Here is a 25,682-nt window from a genome sequence, read left to right as displayed (position 1 = left end):
TTTGTGTTGTTGTGGTTTATCATGAACAGTGTCCCTTAATTGTCCAACGCATGTCATGTTCAGGTAGCGTCCTCTGTTCTTTTGTTATAGTCAATCCATACAGCACAGAAAACAAACAGCATTCCACAACTGAATGATTCAATGACTGACATAAAATTCATTGTTTACGGCCAAAAAAATTCACTGGTTCCTGAAAAATTCCCAGTTTTCTGACATTAAACTTGAGCTTCGAGGAATAATGAGGATGTTTAGCTCATGAAACAGTTGTCGCAGCCTCTCAGTTCTGCTGTGGTGGACTAATTTGACCTGCCCGAGGTTTTCTGTCTAATTTTACAAAACATAACTTTACAACAAATAGAAACTAAAGCAGTTCAGGTCCTGGTCCTGTAGAGGGACTCTGGGACCAGGACCGGGGTTAGGGTTCACCCTATGTGTCATAATTGATGGTGACAAATTTGCAATTGATTAAACCATGTGGACCCAAATGACGTGGAGTAAACCTGTGTCCCTGGTCCTGGTTGGTCATCCAGCCCTGAAGAGTTCTCGGTCCTACTCCCGACCCCCCCACCATCACCTCCCCACCCCCCGATCTCCACTCATTCATTCATCATCCTCGTCCTCTTCCTCCTCTTCTTCTATCATCTTCCCTGTTCTCCGTCGTTTCCTCCCCGCTCTCGTCTCCTTCCTCTCCTCTCCCTCCTCCTCCTCATTCTCCTCTCCCTCCTCGTCCTCCCGTCCTCCTCGTCCTCCTCCTCCTCCTCCTCCTCCTCTTCCCCCTCCCCCTCCCCCCTCCTCCCCCTCCTCCCTGGCGTTGCAGCGGCTGCAGTGCCTCCTGAACCCTCCCAGGTAGTGGGACCTGAAGCAGCAGAAGGGGCAGGCGTAGCGTCCAGGCCGGTGGGCTGCTCTGATGTGCTGCTGCAGCCGGCTGGGCAGGAAGAAGGAGCGTTTGCAGTCCTTGCAGCTGTACGGACGCTCCACGTCGTGGCTGCGCACCACGTGACTGATGGCGAAACCTGCAGGTACACACAGACACAGAGTCATCGATACAGGCAGCTTTGTTCATTGGTGGAAACACAGCTTTGTGTGACTGAATGTGACGACTCCAGTGGCTTATGCCAAAGGTTCCTGGGGAGTTTTCTACCTCTTGTAGCTCTATGGAGCTTCTTTTCTATGTGTGGGTCTCTGTTCTGTCTCTGGTGCATTCACACCTGCTTCACGTTCAGGTGAGGACTCCAAGGTCCCACCCTTCAGAGTGTTGGACATGTCTGAGAGGAAAACAGTGCTACAGCAGAAACATTGCAGGTACCTTTGAGTTTGGTCTTCCAGCCACAGATGAGGCAGACGAAGCGGTTGGAGATGAAGCGCACCACCTTGGCCGTGGCCTCCATCTCCTCCTTCAGCAGGTCCCCGCTCAGCCCGGCCACCTCCTCCTCTTCTGCTGCCCCACCGCTCTGCGTCTGTTTGGGCGTGGTGGTGTCTCGTCTGACGGCCTGCGAGGCGTACGCTTTGGGGATGTCGTGTTTCCGCACCACGTGGTTGACGCCCAGAGCTTTCAGCTTGTTCTTCCAGCCGCATATGAGGCAGCGGTACCCGGCGCCGTCAAACATCAGAACACTTTCGTCTCCTTCGCCGTCAGGTTTACTTGACTCCTGCCTCTGTGGGGCGCCATCTTCTTCATTTCCCTCCCCTTCCTCCTCCTCCTCAGCCTCACTGCTCCTCTTTCTTTTCAGAGCATCCTTCCCTCCCTCCTTCTCCTCCTCCTCACCTTCCTCCCCCGTCTTCTCCTTGTCTCCTCCATCACTCCCATCATCTCCTGCCTCTGCTCCTCCTACCCCCTCCCTCTCATCCATGCAGTGTTTGGAGATGATGTGCTTGTACAGCTTGGTGAAGTCCCGGCTGGTGTAGAAGCAGTCAGAGCAGTGGAACAGTCGGGCGGTGCTCTGGTACATCAGGATGTTGCCAAGGCGACCCACCACCACACTGTCCAGGCAGGTGGGGTGGGAGGCCGCCGTGTGGGACAGCTGGTGGGCGTGGCTCTTGGAGAAATGGCCACAGTGGGGGCACTGCAGGTGAGCCGCCACACCGCCACCCACTTCACCACGAGTTTGTATGATGACGGACATTGCTGCTTCTCCAGAGGCCGGACAGAAATGAAAACTGTCAGGAAACACAGTCAGTGATGTAACAGATGAATATGCCAAGGGGACTTTAGACTACACTGTAATTTTACTATACAATACAATTTCAAGCAAAAATAACAAAACATCTCTGTTTAAAGCTTTTCAGATGAGAAAATTTGTCTTTGTTTTACATCATTTTTGACTGAATAAATGACAAATTCTAAATGTCATAAACCTGATTTTAACTGGAATCACATTAATTAATTAATTAAAAATAATATCATCTCTAATATAGACCCTCATGTCAGGACACAATTTGTAATAAATACAATGCAACAAGGGAATACATAAGATATGGTATGAACATTTAAAATAAAAATGGAGACTTTCCTTCTGGAATTTGGTGAGACTTTAAGGCCGTGGAAACTGTGTCGCGAATTTCTGACTGTTTTCATATATTTTAAAGAGTAAATTAATAATTGAAAAAAACTTGATGAGAAGAATAATTTGTCGTAGCAGCATCTGAACATATTTACTGATGTTCATCTCATTTGTAGCTCGCACAAACCAGACTTCATTTAATTTATCGCAATTTTTCCAAACAAATGTAGGCAGTGGAAACGGGGGGGGCTCCTGTAGAACAGAGACTTATCTGAGCAGTAAATACACTTTCACACATTATTCCGGGTTAGTCCTGGGAATGTGATTGTTATGTATTATCGGTAAACAGCTGCTGCTGCTTCACGCTTTGAAATCAATACACTAACGGACCGCAGCTAACAGGCTAACTCCCCCGCTTCAAAACACGTTTTAATCCGTCTTTCGCCACCTACCTGCCTCTGCCGCCGGCAGCGTTTATCTGCCCCGAAGCTCCACAGCCTGAACCGACAAGAAACTCAGCCCAGAGAAGAACCGGAACCGTTTTAATGTTTAATGTTTCTGTTTGCACCGGATCTACCGAGCAGCGTCAACCCGTGGAGATGCTGCAGTTAGCTTCCGTGTTTACCTCCTGCAGAGCCAATCAGCTCACAAGTGCCATCTGACGACCGACCAATCACAATCGCCCTTTTAACCAGGCTTATAAAAATCGAGAGATTTTAGATATATTTTTTTATTTACACAAATAAAACAACAAGACATAAATCACTGGTGAATAATTACAAAAATTATTACCCATACATGCTACAGCATCTCAATGACAAAAGGAAAAAAAGGACTGTTTGTGCCCAATGTTCAAAATTAATATAAGAAAAATATATAGAAAATATAGAAAAAACTTCTACCAATGATAATCACCTAAGTTTTTTGAATATTTAACATTTGAGTTTGTGCTTTTTTATGACTTGAAATGACCTTCAGCAAATTTCAGAATAACAACTTTGACTGTTAAAAGTCCAGTGAGATTCGAATCCATGTGACCTTAATTGCTTCTGTGTGGTTTCCCCAGTGTTGTGACTTTTATTTCAGCCAGTTTACATGTTGTGGGAGTGAGGCAAGATTTGAAATAGTTATTTATTCATGTATTTATTGACCAAAGGAGGAAAAGTCTGGAACCTCTGGACTCAAAGTGTGTATGAAATCTATTTATATTCTATTATATAACAGCCTAACACAGATATAAATGCAGAAAGAATATTCTTATAGATGATGCATGTGCTGCTGAGTAACTGGGTTATACTGTGTGTGTGTGTGTGTGTGTGTGTGTGTGTGTGTGTGTGTGTGTGTGTGTCCAGGGCAGACTAAGGTGATTAATGAAGCTATTTCTGTCTGGAGAAGGGAATAACACCTGCAGAGGGGGGAAGAGAAGACTTCATCTCCCATCACCCACTTCAGTTTGACATCATCTTTCAGTCAGGTGTGTTTGTCAGCGAGTGTGTGTGTGTGTATGTGTGAGTGTGTTCGAGGGAGACCGTTAAACCACCAGGCAGCCGTCTAATTGGCTGCTTGGGGAGATGCTTGTGTGGTTGGTTACTGAGCGACAGTTGTTCTCAGAGGTGCACATTTAATACGGCCTCAATAATAAACTTTAAATTACATTTATTGCTGTAACTAAACTCACAGTCACAGGGAAGTAAAAGTAAAGTCAAAGCTGAAGTTAAAGCTGAAACACTTTTATCAACCAGGGCTGAGTTCAGAAACGCAGACGCTCAGCTGTTTCCTGTCTGGTGAACAGTAAAGTGATGATAATAGTAATTACTGATTTTGTGCAATAACAGACAGGTGCAGTGTAGTGTAACACAGACACACGTCTTAGACTCCGTCCATTTGAGAGCACAATGTAGAGCATAAACAGCAGAAGGTAAACAGATTATGAAATTTGACAGATGTGGTCAAAGCAATGAAAAAATGATCCAGTTGACAGCAGTGGGAGAAATATTTAGATCTCATGCAGTAAGATGTATAATATAATACCATGGGTTTGTTGTTTAAAGTAGAAGAAAATTAAAAGAGTACTTTATTTATCACATTTAAAATTACAGCCTGATAAATGATTGTGCTTTTGTTTTGAAAAGTAGCACCAGAACTGAATCAAAACTTCATTAAAACAAAAAAATCATCATCAGGTTGAAGGTCAGCTGTAAGAGTTTCAGTCTGCCAAAAGAGACAGAGGGAGGGGGTGATGGGGGAGTGAAAATTAGGGTAGAGTGAGGATTGGTTTGAGTGAGGAGAGCGAGAGGGAGGAGAGGGAGGGGGCTTTTATTGTGGTAGAACGAGGGAGGGAAGACAGAGAGAGGGAGAGAGAGAGAGAGGAATCTGTGTTTGAACTTGTGTTTTTCTTCAGTCTTTGTTAGCCGAGATTCACGTCCACACACACTCTCCCTCACACACACACCTCGAACGACAGTGGGCGAGTGAGGACGACATGCTCTGCTTAAAAGGTGAGAGAGAGAGAGAGAGCGAGAGAGAGAGAGAGAGAGAGAGGTAGAGGATGCATGGAGAAGTTTACAGAAGTTGAGGAAAATGCTGCAGATGAAAAAGTGTGTTTGCAAATATGGTGTTTATATGGGTGTGTGTGATTTGCCAAAAACTTGAGAGCTTCTGAAGAGTACACCAGCTGTGTGTGTGTGTGTGTGTGTGTGTGTGTGTGTGTGTGTGTGTGTGTGTGTGTGTGTGTGTGTGTGTGTGTGTGTGTGTGTGTGTGTGTGTGTGTGTGTGTGTGTGTGTGTGTGTGTGTGTGTGTGTGCTCAGATGTAGGTCATTTTGTCCGCTAGCTGTCAGGACTCTGTTAACACAAACACACACACACACACACACACACACTGTTATCTCCATAACCTTTTCTTTCTGTGTGTGTGTGTGTGTGTTGAAATTATGGGTGGGTTGGGGGGGGGGTTGTCTGCAACAAGGAGGGTCAAGCGAGCTTTACTTTGAGCAGAGAGAGATTCATGCAGGGAAAGTGTCGACTAGATGGAGTATTTTCCAGATTACAGCTGCTGCAGTCCTTTGTGCTGTCTGTAACTGTTACTATGGTTACGACTACTCATACTACAGCTACTTCTACTACTACTCCTAGCGCAACCATCGCTGCTGCAGCTGAAATGCTTCTTGCAATATTTTGTGTTGAAATTGAATCCTTGTGGCTCGTGGCAAAAGTGGAAGTTTTGGGTCAGGAGGCATGTGCATTCTTGAGTTTGACACGTGCAAGTGTGTGTGTGTGTGTGTGTGTGTCAGTAATCACTGCTGGCCTGTTGAGACAGGCTGAAACATCCCATTCAGCTTCCAAAACACAGCTGTTCTGCCTCTGTGCAGCACACACTGAGGGGTTTTGAATGGATCTGCAGCTACAAGACCTCAATAAGGCCTCGTTGGCTTTTACTAGTTTTTACTGAAGTGGAGACAACAGCTGCAACAGAAACTGGAACTTTAATATCACGATAAACAGCAGCTGGTGTTCATCATTAGTTTTATGTGTGCAGGGGCAGAGCGTACCGTTCAACATGACGGTCAGATGTTGATTCAGCATTTATCCTGTCTCATGACGTCCAGCTTAAAAAGCAGAACATATTTATCGACATATTTTTTAGTCCACACGTTCTCTGTGACAAAACGTGGTGCCGACACTACCCACAATGCAACTGGACAACTGATAGTTGGGTGGGAAAATTAAGCGTGTTATGCCAGTAGCAGCTTCTGTGTAGTGTTGGGATGCATACAACTGATAAATGATCAAATCAAGAATTGATAAAATATTTTTTTCATTTCAAACTGTAAAACAATAATTGACACTAACAGGCACTGAAAGTTGTGAAACTTAACCAAACTGCAGCAGCGAGTATCTCAGTCAGGAGTAGTATTCACAGGCTAACAGGCTAACAAGCACGGACTGACTCTGTTGAGCTCCAAAGCTCAACACGAATACTAGAAATGAATACAAAGCAAAGAATACAAAGTGAAGATAATCACATCAGGCAGAGTAACACAGTAACTACAGTTTTCAGATGAATCCAGAGGAGTTAGAGGCACAATAGAATAAAAATAAAGCACTAGAATGAAATAACATCAGTTTTCTCCTCTTTAGTTTTTTTCTTTAGATCATCCATCAACGACAACTCAGCAGAACTTCACCTGCTATTACAGTGTGTTCACTTGAAAAACAAATAAAACTGTCAGGAGAGACATGACAGATGGTGGAGGAGGAGGAGGGAGAAACTGGAGATTGATGGACTCTCGCTCTCTTTGTGTGTGTGTGTGTGTGTGTGTGTGTGTGTGTGTGTGTGCGTGTGTGGGCGTGTGTGGGTCAGGTGACCACAGCATGACTGGCTCCACACTGAACCGATCATTAGATCAGTGTGACAGAGAAAGACAGAAAACTCGTCTTTCACCCATTTTCATTTAAAGAACTTTTATTTGAAATGCTGATGATTTTTAACACTTTCATAACTTTTCTGAAATCATTTTTTAAGTCAGAATTGAACCAACATGTGTTAAATCATTACTTATTTTGACATAACAAATTTCATTTTCATTTGAAAAAAAAAGACTTAGTGGTTTCTTAAAACATTTGATGGATTTTAATCAAACAAACTGCAGGAAAGATGAACCATTTGTTGGGGACTATTTTCAGGCGGATTAATCCCTATTTGGTGCTGTAGTGAGTATGTGGGGCAGCAGGACTGAGTGAAAATAAAGTGCAGGTTTGGATCTGCATGTGGGATTGGGATCTGTTGACAAGACAAATCTAGAATAACTCCAGGTTTATTCTTTATGTGTGCAGATGAAGGACAATGTGAGGATCTAAGGTCAGAGTCAGCGTTGACCTTTTGTTGTCTGATTCTGTGATCCAAATACAGAATTACCCAGTTTGACACAGTAATACAGTATCAAGCAACATGTGGTGTGTGTGTGTTGAGATAAATACCTGTCCCTCACAGGCCATCTGCAGACCTGGATAATCCCTGTTAGTAGATTAGAGCTAGAGAGAGGACAGGAAACAGAGCGACGCACTGTCAACACTTCTGAAGGAAAAAAATCACATTTACTGCTGAAATGTTTTTGGACTGGGATCGTGTTTTGGATTTGTGGAGCCTGGGAGAGATTTGGGTTTTGGTTCTGGAGGTCTGAGCTTTTTATTGTGAAGGAATGAGAAGACGTTACATGGAGATGGTAAAAGTTTTAATTGAGGCTGACTGTGGAAAAACCTTTGGCAAGTTTTGAAGCTCTTATAGAGTTTTTATGCCAAATCTGGAGGCTCTTTTACTGTGAAATGTTGTGAGCTTTTACTGTGAAAGGTGGACATTTTGAGAGGTTTTATTTAAACATTTTGGACATTTTTGTTGAGAATGGGAACACTTTTATGCTTTTACCAGGAAAACTTGGACGCAAAAAAAAACTTGGGTCTATTGTTTTCTTTTTCCTCTTTTTGAGGCTTTTTAATGAAGGATAATACTAGTTTGTGGTTTTACTCTTTTTGGGAATCATTCTGTGCTTTTGTTGACATTTTTTGCATTTATTTTGAAGCTGTTCAAGACTGATGAAATTTGTTCTCTTAATTGGAGTAAAAAAACAAAAATGTTACTGTGAAATATAGAAACGTAGGGGTTTTTTAATGACTTTATTTTGAAGAACTAAGGAAAGACTGGACTTTTATTGTGAAGGATTAACTAAACATTATTCCTTTACAGTTAAACATGAAATAAATGTGGAGGCTTTTTTAAGGAAAGACCTTTTCTGGAAAGACTGAATGCTGTTCAAATATTATTGTGAACAGTTCAGAAAAAAACAGACATTCAGGGCTTTTATGATGAAGGGTGGGAAATCCTCTGAGGCTTTTATTGTGAAAAGATGAAAACATTAACGAGGGAATAGAGTGAGACCTGTGATTCATCTTTGATCTGTCCTGAGGGCAAACCCGGTCACCAAACAGCCAATCACCACCCAGGACGGGATGATTTCATACGTGGAGTGTCTCGGCGGAGAGGGGGCGGGGCCTGGCATGGCGTCACGCTGCTGGAACACGTGTCCTGATGAAGAACGAGACGAGCTTCTTCCACGCAAGATGGCAGCCCTGCAACCGAAAACGGAGGGAAGTCTGCGCCGCCGCCTGCTCAGCGCCAAAATCCACCAGCACCACGACGCCATCTGGAGGATGAATGCAGGTGGCACCGCCGGCAAGCCGGGGACTCCCTCAGGGGACAGAAAGACCCTCCCACCTCACCTTCAGTATCCAGGCAACAGCCCCTGGTATCGCCCCCAGCACCTCCCACCACGCCCCCATGTTCACCCTTCCTTTACCCCAGAGGCTCATAGGAAACTATTCCTTGCTCCAGAGGCTCATGGGAAACCCCATCTGCAATCCCCGCCCATTCAGCTGCAGCGCTCCACCTGCCCCGTCCTCACCCAGCGGCGCCGAACGAGCTCATGTCCCCCGACCCCAGAGCCCCGTCCCGGCTACACCATGTCCGCCCCCTCCCCTCTTAGCGCCCCGCCGCCCCCCAAGGAACCAGAGGTGCCACCACAGTACCACTACCGGCCCAGCAGGAGGCGCAGGACCAACCTGTTTTGCTTCAGACGCCACCGAGGGAGGAGCTCTGGGCTTCAGACCACACAAACCACGCCCCTTCTACAGAGAGGTACTGCTAGGAATCATGGGTACTACTAGTCTACTTCTTGTAGCACTAGCATAGGCACTATCTGCTGGAGCTCTGTCTGGTCCTCAGTGTATCCAGCTCCTCCCCAGTTTAACTCAGAATGGTCTCAGCTGACCTGGTTGGACTCCTTTGGCTCTTTTTGGTCCGGCTGATCCTTAGCTAGCCTTGTTTGGCACTTTACAGTCCTGACTGGTCAATTATGGCTCTGTTTGGTCCTCGGTCCTACCCACTTCTCTTGGTTCTAACTAGCCTAGCTTTACTCTGTCAAGTCCTGAGTGGTCCCAGGTAGCCTGGTTCAGCTCTATTGTTCTTGAATGGTCATAGCTAGCCTGCTCTGGCTCACCTTGGTCTTGAATTTCCATATATTATCCAGCTACTGTTTTTAGACTCAGTTTGGTCCTGAATGTTCCCATCCAGCCTGAATCGTTGCAGCAGACCTTTTTTACTACAGACATTTTGACGTGTCACAGCAGGAAAAGCACAGATGTCCTCAACAACATTAATGAAAGTCAAAATATAATTATATAAGGTACATCAGTGCTTTCCCTGCCTTCACAAGTCAAAGTGTCTGCAGGGAAAAAGGTCTGTGGGCCTGGTCTGTCCCTGTTCGGTTCCAGTCTGAGCAAATGAATGCCCTCAGTCTCTTCATATTTAAATCAGAATATTAAAACAGTCGCTCTCTGCCTGCAGATCTCTGCTGATGACACACACTCCCATACTCTGTGTTACTGTCTGATCAATAATGTATCACGGTGCCAGTCAGCTGTTATTCTCAGTTAACAAACCCAAACACAGAACAAAACCACACAGCTCTCTGTGTTCTGACTTAATTAACTCCCCTGTGTTCGTAATCTCCCGTGTGTGTGTGTGTGTGTGTGTGTGTGTGTGTGTGTGTGTGTGTGTGTGTGTGTGTGTGTGTGTGTGTGTGTGTGTGTGTGTGTGTGTGTGTGTGTGTGTGTGTGTGTGTGTGTGTGTGTGTGTGAGCTTGGATTAGCTGCAGCTCCATACGCTACACTAATGACTAATTCCTGTAATAGCAGATGAACAGGCTTTACGGTGCAACAGCTGCTACATGTTAGCTTCACCTGCTACCTTGAGCCTCAGAGTCCAGCCATGACACACCTGGATGTGTATGTCTGCCTCTGTTATCCCCGCTTCACTTTGTGTTTTCAGTGATGTTTGATTGGTGGAGGTTGGATTGGTGGCTTTTGACCACAGGTTAAATTATTGTCGTTGCCATTTTCTGATTGGACAGCAGACAAAAACAGCCCTGTTATGCTCAGAGTTCAGAGTTGGCTGTATTTGCCTATATATACACACTGTGACATAATGATGGTGTGACCTACTTACTGTCTAATTAATTAAACTAATTAAAACAGTGGAGAGGTGAAGACAGACGGACAGACAGGCTGTCAGGCATGAAGACAGAAGTAATTAGCTGCTCCACTGGCCCACATAGCTGGCACACTTACAGACTGGAACTGTCCCAGTTTGTGACTGGTGATGAAGGTGATGATGAAGGTGATCCTTAACTCCATCACCGACCATCACCATAATGCAAATGTCAGTTTCCCGAGCTTTGTTCCTTCAGACAGGTCGTAGGAGCATTAATGGATGCCCAGGATTTCTGATGTGGGAGATAACGGAGCAGCTGCGTCCCTCATTGTGCGCAGCAGGACACCTTGTTGTGCAGGGGTGGGGATGGATTCTGTCCTCGGCCTTCATCCTGCCCTCCCACCAGCTGTTTGAGAAGGTGGACACCAGCCGAAATGTCCTCACTTTGAAAGCACGTCCTCACAAAGATAGAAATACAAGAACAGAGAGAAACACGGGGAGGACGGCGAACAGAGAGCATAAAAGATGAACACACACACACACACACACACACACACACACACACACTTTCAATTCTCTTTCTTCATGTCTCTTCATCTACAAAGCATCATGTTTCGTGTGTGTGTGTGTGTGTGTGTGTGTGTGTTAATGCAGTATTTGTGGGTAACCTTCATCACCTGGCGACACACATGAAGGACACACACATGTGCTGGCTTCCTGCCAACATGGTGTGTGTGTGTCTGTGTCTGAAAATATAAAGGAAGACAGAGAGGTGGACGAGGGACATAGAAACAGAACAGTGGTGAGAGAGAGAGAGAGGGCGAGAGAGAGAAGTGGGAGGAGAGCGGCGTTGCAGCGACTCGAGCTGCATTACTGCTGCTGCTCGCCCGCTCTCTCTCTCTGTCTGCTGCAGCCTCAGGAGTGTGTGTGTCGAGTGTGTGTGTGTGAGTGAGTGAGTGTGTGGCGTCGTTATGGTTCTGATCGGAGCAGCGATCAAATCTGTCCTCAAATATCTGAATAAGAGCAGAGGTGAGTGTGTTCATGTTCATGTGTGTGAGATAATTAACTGGTTTAATAACTGCGTTGTTCTGCTGGGCGAGCGAGCATCACTTGTATATGTGGAGAGAGTAGTTATATAGATGATATAGTTCTCTGAAGATGACCTCATAACATCCTGCTCTCTAATTGGCTGTCAGGTGTCAACACAGGTCAACAGTTTAACCTCTGTTCTAAATCTGAACTCAATGTGTATTAATCTGCATGTAACCATAGCAACAATAATGTTAATACCTGACTCAAGGACCCCTGGAACTTTCTCAAGGACCATTTTAGCTTCCTCAAGGAGCCTTTCAACCACCTCAAAAACTCCAGGACTTTTTCAAGGATTCCCAGAACCTTTCTTTGATCCCTTATACCTCTTCAAGCACCCCAGGGAGCCTCTTGACACTGTCTGGTACCTTCTCAAGGAACCTCAGGAACTGGTCTGGGAGTCATTTGCATGACCGGTCCTTTACAAGGATCCATTGACTCCAAAAGCTTGTTCAAGTACTCCTGGAATCCCCTCAAGGACCCCTGGGACCTTCTCAGGGACCATTTGAGTCTCCTCAAGGAGCACTGGGACTTCTTCATGGATACATGGAGCCTTTCCAAGGACCTCCTCAAGGGCAATCAAGCACCATGGGATCTCCACAAGGATCCACAAGGTTTTTTCAGGGAACCTGGGGATATGCTAAAGGACCTGTTTAAGTACCTCAGGAAGCTCCTCAAGGACCTTGTGGACCTCCTAAAGGACCATTTGACTCTCCTGTAGTACCTCCTCTACCTTCTGAAGAACCCTGGGAAGACTTCAAGGATCATTTGAGCTTCCTTAGAAACCATTTGAGTCTGTGGGCCTGTGGAACCACCAGAAAGACTCTAGGACCCACTTTAAGAACCCCTTTAAGGGCCCTGGAGACCTCCCATGGGGTCATTTTACCCTTTTTGACAGCACCTTGGACCTCATCAAGGACACATGGAACATCTTTAGGGACCTCTGGTTGTCTCTCAATGACCATTTTTGCCTCCTCAAGAACCTCCCAAGGATCAGAACTGTCTAAGGACGTCTGGGACCACCTCAAGGGCAATTTGAGTCTCCTCAAGGACCCCAAGATCCTCTTCAAGCTACACCTGCTATTTCTCTGGAACCCCTTGAAGAACCTTAAGAACTCCAGTACCCTCTTTAGGGATCCAGGGTCCTTGTAAAACCCTCTCAACGATCCACAAAACCTTCTCAAGGAGGCCTCCTCAAGGACCATTTTAGTCCCTTCAACCACCTCTAGTACTTATTACCCTGGGATCTACTCAAGGAGACCACCCAAACCACCACTGGTATCTTTCAAGGACCAGTGGAACTTTTTCAGGGAGACCTGAGTGTAATGACATGACTTTAAAACTTTATACTTTACATTACTGTGTTTGGTTTTGAGTGTCATTCTGGTTCTGATCATATTTTGGATTTTTCTTAAATTTTTATATAGAAAATGAGAAATTATTTATTTACCTCTGTGCATGATTCAAACGTGCAGTGGTTTGTAGCTTATTGAAGTATTATCTCCTGTGAAGTCCCCATAATGTTTCATAAGTCACCAAATTGCTCATATTTATTTTGTCATTGTTAGTATTTGACCTTAGTATTGATTTAAAGAGCATGTGTCTCTAATTGAAGTCATAGCAGACTATTGTGAAGCGGCGTGTTGCGTTGCATTGTGCATTTTAATTGTCTTTTAATTGCATGGTCTCATGATGTGCTGTGTTTTGTGTTAGTGGAGCCGTTAATCATCGATTTTGTGACTCAGTTCCCAGGTTGTTTTGACCTGATGAACTGGGAGAAAAATGTTTATTTGAATGAACATGTGGTTTACAGCCACTGTTCAGCTGTTACTCTGTCAAAGTGAGCAAGACGCCAAAGCCACATTCTCTCTTGAAATGTGTCTGTGACATGTATGTGAGGGTAAAACTGTAAATCACTTTGGACAAGTGTCTCCAAATGATGACTGGTTGTGACTGTGTGTTGATGAGAGATGTTTTTGGTTTAACCTCCTCCAAACTGCAGAAAACTGAGACTTTGTCTTCACATCTGTCCACTAAATACCACATCTAATTATTCTGCTGCTCCTTCAAAATAAAAGCCCTCTGGCACTGTGTGTGTCTCTGAGGTCACCTTGAGCAGTGCCGAGTGCTGCAACGCTGATCATCACTGTTCCTCCCTCTCTGTGTGTGAATGGATTTGCTGAAACTAGATTAAACACAGTCGCACACTGAACTGTGCTTTCCTCTGTCTCTCTGCAGCAGGGGACAGGGACAGTAAGTGGTCTGTTCACTACACTACCCAGAAGCCTCAGCAAGGTCTGGTCTTCATCCCTGGAAAAAGACGATCTGGCAGCGCTGATGACCTACAAGGTGAGATGTCAAAAGAACAACTAGTCACATTTGAAGTGTTGATATCCATCAGAAGAGAACTTCACACTCCAAATCCTGCAAGGTTGGATGGTGAGTTTGTTGTGACATCACAAAGTTCCAGAAGTCCTGACGGCTGGTTTTAAGGCTCAGTGTCTGAATACAGGCTGTGTGCATTTCTCTGTGGACTGAGGCTTTGATACTTTCACAGTATTAATATAGAACCTAGACCTGCTTTATAATCACAAGCACATGGACATCTGCCTTTAAAAAAACACTTGAACATGAAGCATGAAAACAATTAAATCAGTGAAATCATCACAGCAACATCTGGTGATGAGTGAGACAGACAACCAGCCAACAGAGTTAATATTAAATTTATCAACGTTTAAAACAGAAAACCTTCAGATGACAGAAAGTTTAGGTCTTAACTTTGCCACCACATGATCTGTTCTCCTGCAGAGGTTCAGTCTGTCATTAACCTGAATGACTAACTCAGTATTCAGATATAATCCATTAAAATGAACGATCACAGAGGAAGTCTGAGTCGTCACACAGCTCCACCTCGCTCTGAGCAGCTTATGTCATCGCTCGGGAAAAGCTCAGTTTTCCCCGAACACACTGAAACACCAGGCCGATGTTTTCAGGTTCACACACTCTGGAGGCTGTTTTAGAAAACAGGCTGAAGCTGAGAGAAAAAGATGTTTCCTATGTTCACCTGCTCAGTGAGGATGTTCTCTCACATTCTCAGTGAATAAAACATCTTTTTGTTGCTGCTGCACAAACTGTGTTTTCATAGATCAGTTATTTGCATCATGTTTGGCACCTTGAATGCTGAGGAAACCAAAATATAAAAACTCTCTGGTGATCGTAGCCTTGGATTCAGCCTCATCTAATCAATACATTTGACTATTGAATACTGAGAGCAGATTACAGAGAGCTGCAGGTGTTTGCCTGCAGCTCACACACACACACACACACACACTCTGCTGCTGCAGTCTGCATCACAGCAACTGCATTGCCACATGTCACCCCCCCACCCCAATTCCCAGACAAAGGCTGAAGCTGCTCCTTTCAATTTCCTCAGTATCAGTTAATCTGAATTTATATGAATAATTGATTGATTGATTTAGAATATTCACCTTTATAATCTGACACATTTTCACCTGATTTATTGATTTACTGTTTACACACCATAATAATCTTCATATAGTCTATATATAAAAAGTTGACTGGCTTCTTTCAATTACATCCCTTATTGATTATGAGCCATATGAACATCAGTGTCTCATCTTGCTTCTGTTGTCTCTGGTATAAATGTATGAATGTGTGTGTGTGTGTGTGTGTGTGTGTAGCATGTAATGGGCTGACTCAGCATGGCCACGGTGGACCCGCCAGCTCTCACCTCCACCAACCTAGCTCCGCCTTCCCTCCATCCTTCTCTGGCCTGGACCAATCAGAGGGCAGCACACGCAGAGGGTGGAAGGACAAAAGCCGGAAAATGGTTAGTGACACACACACACACACACACACACACACACACACATGATAATAACATGGATACAAAGCTCATGAATATTAATGAGGCCGAACACACAGCAGCAGAGCCAAGACGACACAGTAGAGACGTCCGTACTAATACTCTTCCTGTTTGCAGTGTGGCTGACGTACAGACGGCCATCACTGGTTTAATGTGACACTGAAGGGAACATAAAAATGTGAGGATTCTGAATGAAGTTCTGCTGTTGCACTGAATCTAAAAACTTGTATCTCAGATCATCCACATGCATAATGATGGCATCCACCAGGGGATGTGGCATTTACACAGGATTCTTTTCTTCAGTCTGGTCATTCTGGTTCCAGCTGACCCAGTCTTAGCCAGCTTTATGCAGTCTGATCTGTTTTGATCCAGTTCTGGTCTGGTTCTCACTGTGAAGCCTCACCTGTTCCCTGCAGCTGCAGGAACCTTCTTTGTTTTACTGCCCCCTGCTGGTAAAATTGAGCCACTGACACAGATCTTCTCTCTCTCATTGTTTTGAATGTTTCCTCTTTGTTTTTGACCATAAACTGTCTCCTGTCTCATGATCACATGATTTACTTTCCTTTCAATCTTTCTTTTTTATTTCTCTCTCATTTCATCCTTCCCTCGTGGTTTCTCCTCACCTCCTCTCGTCTCTCAGAAGTCCAGATTCTTGGAGTTTCTCTCTCACTCTTGCTTTTCAGTTTGTTTGAAGTTTTCAGTTTGGAGGAGAAAGGTAAACATGGATCAAACTAGACTAATTTAGACGAGACTAGAAGGAACTAGACTAAACTAGAATCTGTCCTCGTCACTCCCAACTCCCAAGTTTAAACTTTATCAGGGTAACCTAGACTCTACTGGAGTTAATGTAAAATGAAACAGGCTAAATCACAGTACACCTTACCTCTTAAAGTAGACTGCAAGTTTAAACCAAGACTCTAAAGGGCTTCGGCCTTAAACTGGACTCTACTGACGTTAAACTGGATTTAATTGGGGTGAAACCAGACTCCACTAACCTGTGAGTTACAGCTTGTTCTGTTTTGTTTGCTCTCAGTCATCAGCCTCCTCAGAAGAAGAGGAGAGGTTCATCTTGAACAACACACGACCTCAGACCCCACTGGTCCTGAACCCTGTCCAGCTCGCCTCTTGTTGGGACATCTTTACCCCTGCATATGAGCCAACAATTGACGTGGAGATGGAAGCGACCCCCCGGCTTCCAACACCAGAGGAGAGGATGAGGCAGCAGGCTGAGGCAGTTCCTGCTGATATAGTCCCCATCAATATAACAGGTAGGAGACTGAACTCAGATCCAGATTCCTCATGACCTTTGGACTTGACTTTGACCTGAGCTTTAAATCAGACTTTGTTACAACCAGGACTCCAAACTTGACTCTTTTTCTACAAACCCACGAACTGAGAAGAGTTTCTCGTGTTTTTCACACTTCAGGTGAGAGTTTTGATCGTCAGGCAAGTTTTCGAAGAACAGTTTCCAACAGTGACTCGTTATCCCGGCGACCCCGAAAACTGAGCCGCCGCAAGACAGTTACTGGGATACCTGATGATGTCAACCGGAAGCTGGGTATGAGCTCCAACCATTCATTCATATATCCATTAATCAATCACTTTGTCATTGACTCTATCAAAGTACCAATCAATCATGACAAAGATTTTTTTTCCTTTTCCTTTATCTCCTCTGTTTTTAAAATGTAAAGTATCTCCAGACTCGCCTTTGGTCTCTTCGGTTCTTCCTGGTCAATTCTCCACCGTGGGTCGACCTGCCTCCTCCTCCTACACCTCCACCCACCACCAGAAGAACACAGAGGAGGAGGTGGAGGAGGACAAGATGAGAGAAATCAGAAAGGAGGGGCAGTCATTGGTAAGGAGGATCCGAGCCCCGAGAGGAGAGGGCATATCCAGCCTCATGGCCTCCCTTACCTCCTCCCCACGTGTCGACTCCTGTCACAACCACTCCACCTCCTGCTGCTCACCCTCCTCTGAGATCCACAGCCTCCCACGTCTGGCAACCAACTCCTCTCTGAACTCCGAGGCCAGCTGTAACAGCACCTCCTACAGGACACTCAGTGCCTCCTCGTCTTGCTGCCAGGTCAGTTTCGGAGAAATCATCGTCACATGTGACTGAACAAAAAAAGATTCTTTCATTCATTTCTTGTCTTTCATTCTTTTTTCTTCTCCTGTCACAGGATGTAAAGGGTTTCCCCAGTGACCTCCAGCCCCTGCTGCCCTTTGACCCCACTGCCAGAGTCATCCCACAGTCTCCTATCTCCTCCTCCTCTTCTTTTCCTTCCTCCCCCATCACCCCCTCTCTTCCCAGCACCCCGAGCCATGCCCTCCAACCAGAGTGGTCTTACCCCACTGATAAGCCCCTGAATGAGGCTGCCCAACTTCACATCTCCTCTTCCTCCTCCCACTACCTCTCCTCTTCCTCAATCACAGACTCAGAGTCTCAGTTTAGTTACCAGGCTCTGGAGGATCAGACCACCACCCAGCGGGACGCCCAGTGCTCCTATGATGGTGGTTCCTACAGTGGAGAGAGATGGAGCTACCAGCCCCTCTCCCCCAGCTCCAGTGTCCACAGTGGTCAGACTGGGAGTGACTGGAGCAGCATCACCCAGGAGATGAGATGTGCTTCTGGTGAAGGATGGAGCTGCGATCCCCTCCTCTCCTCCGGTCGCTCTTCCCCAGCTTTCACTGACAACAACTCTCTGTGCTCGGAGAAGATGTCCTCCTCTCCCTTACTAAGCCGGGAGAAAAGGAAGTCCAGCACTTCCTCCTCTCACTCTCGCACTCTCACCCGCAGCATCTCTCTCCGCAAGTCCAAGCGCCCGCCTCCTCCGCCATTACGCTCTGACTCTCTGAGGCGCCGGCCAGGTCGTAGTAAATCCACCTGGTGCTCTTCCAGTCCTCGTCAAGAGCACAGTCCCCGCCTGGAGCCCACCTCCTCTCCCCAGGCCTTCCATGACCCCTGGGTGCCCCGAAGTAACACCAAAAGACGCCAGAGTGGGCTCAACTGTGGGACAGTCACAACCTTTGAACCCTTAAACCTCGACTGCCAGGCAGCAACCTCTGCTGACCCCCCTCCCTCCAAACACCTACCGTCGAGCCCCGGACACTCCCATGACTTCACCCCTGGATCTCCAGGCTCAGAGGAGGAGGGGCTGAGATTTACTCTCAACCCCCACCCAGCTCCCTCCTCCATGGCTGGGCTGCAGCGCCTCGCTTCACCCTCCAGTGGGTACTCCAGCCAGTCCAACACCCCCATTCCTGGCACTCCGGTTTCTTCCCCCCTCACCCCCTCCTCCCCTCTCACAGCAAGCCCTGAAGCCTTCTCCCTCCCCCCAACCTCCCCCTTCTCCTCTTCACAGTTGTCCACCTTCCCCCTGCCCCCTGCCGCCTCCTCCCTGCCCAGGACAAGGTCTCGGGGCGAAGGGAGGCCCAAGCCTCCAGTACCAGAGAGGAAGTCATCACTCTTCTCCTCCCTCTCCTCCTCATTTTCCTCCACCTCCTCCCTCTCCTCTTGCACTTCCTCAGATTCCTCTGCCAAGCATCCTCTTCTCCCTCCTCCTCCTCCTCCTCCTCCTCTCCCAGAATGTTCCTCCCTTTCACCTCCTGTCTTCTACTCCCCCATTCGTGAGTCTCCTTCTCCTGCTCCTCCTCCTTTCACCAAACTCTCTACTGCTCCTCCCTCTCCACCTTCATCTCTTCCTCCTCCCCCACCCCCTCCTCCTCCACCACCTCCTCCTCTCCCACCTTCATCCCTCCCCACTCCTCCTCCCCTTCCTCCCTCCACCCGGCCTCCTCCTCCCCCCTACTCCTATGCTGTCAGGCAGAGCTCCCATCATGCACTGGTTTCCACATCATCAACCAACTTCCCTCCTCCCCCAACTTCCCCACCTCCTCCCCCATCATCTCCACTTCCTCCAATCACTGACCTTCCTCCTCCTCCGCCACCTCCTCCCCTTCCTTCTCTGCCTACTTTCCCCACATCCCCAGCCACCTCCCTCCCCCCACCAAGCCCTGGTAAGTCTCCAAACTGTTGTGTTAAAGTGGCCACGCCCCCTTGCCCCCTGGTCACTGCCCAAGCTTTGCAGGGCGTCAAGCTTCGCTCCATCAAGGACCAGGAAGGTCTCATCACTAGCGTCGTGGTAGCTAATGCTACATGTGCTGATGCTGCACTCCAAAGCCAGGCTAACACAATCTCAGCTAATGCTAACCAGTTTCACACTGACAAACCAAGCAAAGAAGCTCATCCAGACAGTTCACTGTTGGCTAATGTCAGTCTTGACGGCCTGGCCGACACTGATGGTAAGATAAGTGGAACTGGATCACTGGTGACCCCTCCTCAAGATTTCCAGTCCAGTGAACAAGAGAGGAAAGATTCAGACGTGTATGCTACGCTGGCAAACAATCAAGTCTCCAGTCCTGATCGTCCCTGGGTGAAAATGTCCCTCAACACAATTATCCAACATCCTTCTTTCCAACAAGAACAGATCAAAGAGACAATGTTAGCAGATGCTAAGCTAACTGAGCCTGCAGAGAAACAGGGAAACACTGATGATGTTTGTCACACTGATTCTTCTTATTGGACCCTGTTGCAAACAAAACAAGATTATAACAGAGAAAGCAGAACAATACTGTCAGAAAACAAAGAGGAAGTGGAGACGAATGACAAGAATAACTCAAAAATGTGGAATCATGGAAAAGCTGATGGAGATTTCACAGCATACAGTGATTTAAAACATAGTAATAATGTCTTTAAGCCAAGTAGCCCCAGGAAGCTCGGCTCCCCGGAGAAGCCAGTCCTGCCAAAGAAGCCTGATCTTTGCATTCTGGGTCTCGTGGCGTCTCCTGAGGCCAGGCGAGGACCAGTTGGGTGGAAGAGCAGCGGACAAATCACGTCGCCTTCTTCTGGGCTCAACAACCAATCACAGCTTCCCTCTGATCCCTCCTGCACAAATTTGCACACACTGACCCTTTGTACACCTTCGTCAAAGCACTTAATATGCACCACTACTGACAAAACGACAACTCCTGAGAAATCACTGACACACACGACATTACCTGCACACTCAATGGAAGCTGCTTCTTTGCCGGTTTACACAACACCTGCTGACATCACCGCAAACTTACCTGCCAGCTCCCCTCAGAGGGAGAAGCCACCAATTTTGCACAAGAAGCCAGATCTCTCATTGACTTCACCCAAAAGAACAAAACCACAGTTTGCACCTAAAAACACAGGAGAGGCACCCAAAGGCACCTCTGGGACCTGTGGCACCGTGGAGATCACAGGGACCGGTGCCCCAGCCACCAACGGGACCATGGGTAGTTTGGAGGACTGTGGTGCCTCAGCAGCTTTGGACACCATGGAGAGTAGCATCTATGGGACCTGTGCCCCCCCAGGATTTATGGGTATCACACAAGCCTTGAGTACCAAAGGAGCTCCAAACATTATCACTGGGACCTTGGAGAACTGTGGAACGTCAGCAACATGGGAAACCTCCAAGACCTCTAGCACCTTAGGGACCTCAGGGGCTCAAACAGGCGGAGCAACGGACCCAAGTTGTGCTGGGATCACGAGACCTGATAAAAATGATGAGAAAACATTTCATAGGAGGATGATGAGGTCATTGTTGGCTGAAGATGAAGAGGAAGATGACAAGGTGGAAGAGAGCGGGATGAAGACAGCAATGATGGTGATGACATCTACCACAAAGAAAAAAGACAAAGCCAGGAAGAGGAGGAAGAGGAGAGCGGGCAGGCAACTGCTTATGATGTCAGCAACAATGGCACCCACCCCGTCTTCATCGTCATCATCATCGTCGTCATCATCATCGTCATCCTCATCTGGAGATGAGAGAGATGTGGTGAACGAGAGAACAGTGCAAACAAGAGAGAGAGTGAGAATGATGAAAGGGTATGATCAGGAGACGAGTGACTCTGAAAGCTCCTGCGCTCTGATTGGTCAGAGCAGGTACTCACTCAGCAGCGTCCTGTCCGCTGACAGCCTGCGGGGGGAGCTGTCGCTTCCAGACCTCCTGATACAGGAACCAGAGGAGGGCGAGGAGGAGGAGAGGACCAAGGAGGAGGCAAAGGAGGTTGGGCGACCTCCAGATGGTGAGATGGGTTCACTGGAGTTTCTCTCTGGCTCCGTTTAAAGATATTTGAGCCAGTTGTGTTGAGTGTTGGCTCATCCAGACAACAATACACACAACAATACCTCACATCCAGGTTTAACTCTCCCTCTTTGTTCCTGTCCAGCCGATCTGTTTGTCAGCGTGTCGGCAGATCAGATGTTCGTCTCCAGTCGACCCCGGACCACAGAGGATTTATTTGCCGTCATCCACAGGTAGGAACACACAAACACACACTGCACACTTTTACCAATCCATTGACCACATACTTACGGATGTGTTTGATTGCTCCCTCTGCTGCTGTGGAGCAGTGCAGTATGGGAAGGCACAGCATGAAAGTGCTTTTAGTCGAGGATTGGATGCAGGTAAAGCTGTGGGTCACTGAATGTGTAGTAGAGTTAAGGTCGTGACCCTCGGTAGTTTTAACCAGATCAGTATCCAGTTATCTTTGTTAGTTTTTCTTCTTCCTCCTTATCTAGTAACTCTCCCTGCCTCCTCTGCTCCCCAAATAAGAATCTTATGTATTTCTTATCCACTAAAAAGCTTCAGGTCTCCTTGTTCTCCTTGTTCTTCCTTCTTGCTCTGTAACTCAGCTGCTTGTTCTCTGACCAGGGTGCTTCATGTTTTCTTCCAATCAGACACCTTCCCTCTTGTTCGAGCCTAAAACTGGAGCCTGCTTATAAATGTTTCCCTGCACTCTCTCAAATCTTGACCTTTTGTTTTGAATTTGCTTTGTGGCCCCCCTGTAGTTTTCCAGAAGTGTGAGTTGAACGCCTTCCTCAGACCTGAGATGGTCTTCTTACAGGACAGCACGAGAATGTGATTGCTTTTTTGTTTCTTTCAGGTCTAAGAGAAAGATGCTAGGAAGAAGGGATTCAGAAGATGACAGACATCGCATCTCGTCGTCTTCCTCCTCCTCCTCCCCCCCGGTGACTCCTACTGACCCCCTTCCCCGCCCAATGCGACCTGCAGCCTTGAGAAGTCAAAGGTCAGCGAGAAGTGACAGCTTTAAAGCTCTCTTGCTGAGGAAGGGGAGTCGGTCTGATTCGTCTTCAAGAATCTCAGCTGTTGAGCGACTTCGCAAAGATGCTTCTCCCACTGCTGCTTCCGACCACCAGAGAGCGCCGTCACTGCCACAGCCACCGGACCCACCCCAAGTCAAAGCCACAAGCTTGTCCCATACCTCAGATACACAGGACATCACTGCCCACCTGACTCTGGACATACCAGTGTCTCCCACGTCTCCGTGCAGTCAGAACTTCTCTGTGATGTTGGGTTTGAGACAAAGGGATCTGACACATAATCGCCTCCTCTTCACCTCCTCCTCCTCCCCCTTCTTCTTCCTCTCCTCCTCTTCCATGCGGCCTCGCTCCCTGACTCCTCCCTGCTCAGGCAGCCGGCGATTTGCTGCTCGCTGCCGCCTCTTCGCAGCCCCCATGACAGCCATCTTTGAGGGGGAAGGTGAGGAGGAAGAGGAAGATGACGACGTATTTGTGGAGTCGCCAGGAAACCTTTCAGGACCTGAAGGAGAACTGAGCCAGAGATTGATGGTTGAGATCTCTTGATGACAGACCAAGGTTATAGATGCAGCTGCAACATGTGATGCTTCGGCCTTTAAATCACAGAAAATGGAACCTGAACGTGACGATGTCTGGGTCCTCTACAGATCTTTATCAGGTTTACAGCTGTCCACCAACAGGAACTGAACTGGACTGAACTGGACCGGACTGACTTTAAGCCTGAAGCATTTAATTGAATTTACTGAAGCACACTTGGCAACTCTCTGATAAAGATGTGTCTCTGGTTGCCACATTTACATGTCAGAATACTACAGAAGTCCGAAAAGGACATGCATATAATTAATCTGATGTTTTTTAACACGTGGATCTTAAGAAAACAAACTTGGTGTGATCCTAGAAAATAACTGTAGCCCAACATCTCCAGTTAATCTACTTGAATTTAAACTGCATATTTTCTTGCATATTTGTTTTTTGCTTTTTTTTTTTTTACTTGAACAGACACTGAACATATTCATATTCATCTTTTCTTATTACGTAAAGCATTCATCTTCTCTGTTTAGTTTGTTAAGTAAACTCTCTGATTTACTCTAGTGAACAAACAGTAACTCTCTGGTCAACAGGTTTCTGTCTGAACAGAGAGGACATGGGATTATTGAATGCTGAGAAGAAACTGATGTATGATTTTTACATGCGAAGCTTGTTTTCTTGAGATCACGTAGTTAATGTTATAATATTATACAATTATAATAATAATAATAATAATGTTAAGCAGTTATATTTAGAGCTTTTCCCAAAGTCTTCTGTGACTTCATGTCACATCAAAGTGGCAGTTACTGTAAATCTAAACAGTTGTACTTGTATTAGATTGTTGATCAGGCACCTTCCCCTGCACTATTAATATTGTCTTTATATTCCCCCCTTGACTTGGGAAATAATCTGCAAAAAAGCATCAGTATAACAGTATTTAGTTGGTTAAACTCAATAATAACAATAATAATATTTTAACATTTAATACAAGAATTCATTTTCACATTTGAGGTGAAATTAGCACTTGCTAAATCTACGTCAAACAAATGACTAATTACATGTAAGAAATATTTCAGCCTTTCACTTAGTAAAACAAGAGCTACTACCTGCTACACTACTGGTTAGTTCTAGTTTTAGACAAAAGGAAATTTGGCTTTATAGGGAAAGCTGTAAGTGTCTTGTTTGCAATTTGGTTAATATTTGGAAGAACAGATAATGAAGGTCATTCAAATTGCCCATTGACTGAAACTGCGCCTAGAACTGAATATTTAGCATCTTTGTAAACTGTAAAAAGCCATATCATGCTGCACGACAAGCCATCGTCTTCATATATCTATCATTATCTCTTCTATTTACTGCATCGCAAAAGGTGAGATGTTTTGACTACCTTTGCTTCAGCAGCATGGTTCCCTCCCCTCTCTTCTGATCACACCCCCTGAGTAACTTTTACACTCCCTTACGTTGAATCGGATCACCTGATTGGATCAGCCCCTTCTGGGATCATACTGGGATAAAAACATCCCTGATCAGCAGGATTTTGTTCCTGCCCAGCGACTGACACTTTCCAAACACCTGAACCAAGTGAAACTAACTGGGTGGTTCAATCCCTGCTTATTATTATTATTATTATCATTATTATTATTATCTCAAATACTTTTAAAGCCATGCTGACCTGTTAGCTTCCTCTTTGAGGTCTTGCAGCACTGGAAACATTTCAACAGCAGCTTCTGTTCATGTTTTATTTTGACTTTTGACATTTTCTATGTTAGAACCAGCTACACTGACTGACACTATAATTGATAAGGGATGTAGTGTATCCAATACTGTAAATAATCCTGTTTCATCTTTTATTCTTATCATGTTTTCTTGTTTGTACAACATTTGTCATCATTATGTTGCTGCTGCTGGATCATTTCTTTTCTGTAGCATTTCTCCATCTAAACGAGCCTCAAATCAGACTTTTTTATTTTTATTTTAAGAAAGTAGCAGACAGTAAGTCAATAGTCTGAATGAGAATGTAACTTTATAAGGTGGAGACTTTGAATTTAGAAACATAATTATCTTCTTTGTGTGAATGTAAGAGGTTCAGATTTACTCTATTAACCAATAAATGTATACGATGTAACTGGAACAGTGGAATCATGGAACGAGTGAAAGAGGTGGATGGACGTAGAAAGGTGAACAAGGAAAAATGAATGAAAGTGTATGTATGTGGTTGGAGAAAGGCGGAAGTCAGAACAACTGGAAACATTTATATGTAAATCAAGGTACATGGAGAAATGAGATGGAGAAATGGAAGCAATAAAGGACAAACCGAATTTCTGAAATGTACAAATTTGGTTCCTTGTATTTTGTATATTATAAGAGGATGATATACAGCAAAGGGCCACAGGTTGGATTTGAACCCCAGGTCACTGCAGTTAGGACTAAGCCTTAGTGGTATGAGTTCTACCAGGTGAGCCACCAAAGCACCACAGTTCCATATGTTT

General features: G+C 45.8%; 2 protein-coding genes across 5 annotated transcripts; one reads left to right on the top strand and one right to left on the bottom strand.

Moving 5' to 3' along the window:
• Positions 1–600: 600 nt before the first annotated feature.
• Positions 601–3,795, bottom strand: LOC139622289 (ABC transporter F family member 4-like). The gene is made up of 3 exons (XM_071479468.1): positions 2,954–3,795; positions 1,307–2,157; positions 601–1,013 (listed from the first exon to the last, which is right to left on the bottom strand). Exons 2-3 carry the CDS (start codon positions 2,121–2,123, stop codon positions 601–603), a joined length of 1,230 nt encoding a protein of 409 aa, XP_071335569.1. The 5' UTR covers positions 2,124–2,157; positions 2,954–3,795.
• nhsl1a (NHS-like 1a) lies at positions 1,931–25,528 on the top strand. 4 transcript variants are annotated; one of them, XM_071479644.1, is made up of 12 exons: positions 1,931–2,069; positions 3,854–3,975; positions 4,903–4,999; positions 13,871–13,981; positions 15,334–15,482; positions 16,159–16,233; positions 16,552–16,786; positions 16,945–17,076; positions 17,210–17,601; positions 17,699–21,629; positions 21,774–21,861; positions 22,491–25,528. In XM_071479644.1, the coding sequence occupies exons 3-12, from the start codon at positions 4,984–4,986 to the stop codon at positions 23,209–23,211; spliced, it is 5,850 nt and encodes a 1,949-aa protein (XP_071335745.1). In that variant the 5' UTR covers positions 1,931–2,069; positions 3,854–3,975; positions 4,903–4,983; the 3' UTR covers positions 23,212–25,528. The 4 variants fall into 4 exon arrangements, with proteins under 4 accessions (XP_071335745.1, XP_071335743.1, XP_071335744.1 ...); XM_071479642.1 differs by lacking the exons at positions 1,931–2,069; positions 3,854–3,975; positions 4,903–4,999 and adding an exon at positions 5,540–9,190; XM_071479643.1 differs by lacking the exons at positions 1,931–2,069; positions 3,854–3,975; positions 4,903–4,999; positions 16,159–16,233 and adding an exon at positions 5,541–9,190.
• The last annotated feature ends 154 nt before the right edge of the window (positions 25,529–25,682 follow it).

The sequence above is a fragment of the Trachinotus anak genome, unplaced genomic scaffold (genome assembly GCF_046630095.1).
Source record: "Trachinotus anak isolate AG129_WGS33_773 ecotype Australia unplaced genomic scaffold, CSIRO_AGI_Tana_v1 ptg000006l, whole genome shotgun sequence".
NCBI lineage: Eukaryota > Metazoa > Chordata > Actinopteri > Carangiformes > Carangidae > Trachinotus > Trachinotus anak.
This window is presented reverse-complemented; position numbering and strand designations above follow the sequence as displayed.

Excerpts from the sequence above, each read along its gene's own strand:
- nhsl1a (XM_071479642.1), top strand. The coding sequence starts at position 8,506 with ATGATTTCATACGTGGAGTGTCTCGGCGGAGAGGGGGCGGGGCCTGGC. Across the intron at positions 16,234-16,551 it reads TTTCAGTTTGGAGGAGAAAG|TCATCAGCCTCCTCAGAAGA; the intron begins GTAAACATGGAT and ends GTTTGCTCTCAG. Across the intron at positions 21,630-21,773 it reads GGTTGGGCGACCTCCAGATG|CCGATCTGTTTGTCAGCGTG; the intron begins GTGAGATGGGTT and ends GTTCCTGTCCAG.
- LOC139622289 (XM_071479468.1), bottom strand. The coding sequence starts at position 2,123 with ATGTCCGTCATCATACAAACTCGTGGTGAAGTGGGTGGCGGTGTGGCG. Across the intron at positions 1,014-1,306 it reads CTGGAAGACCAAACTCAAAG|GTTTCGCCATCAGTCACGTG; the intron begins GTACCTGCAATG and ends GTGTACCTGCAG.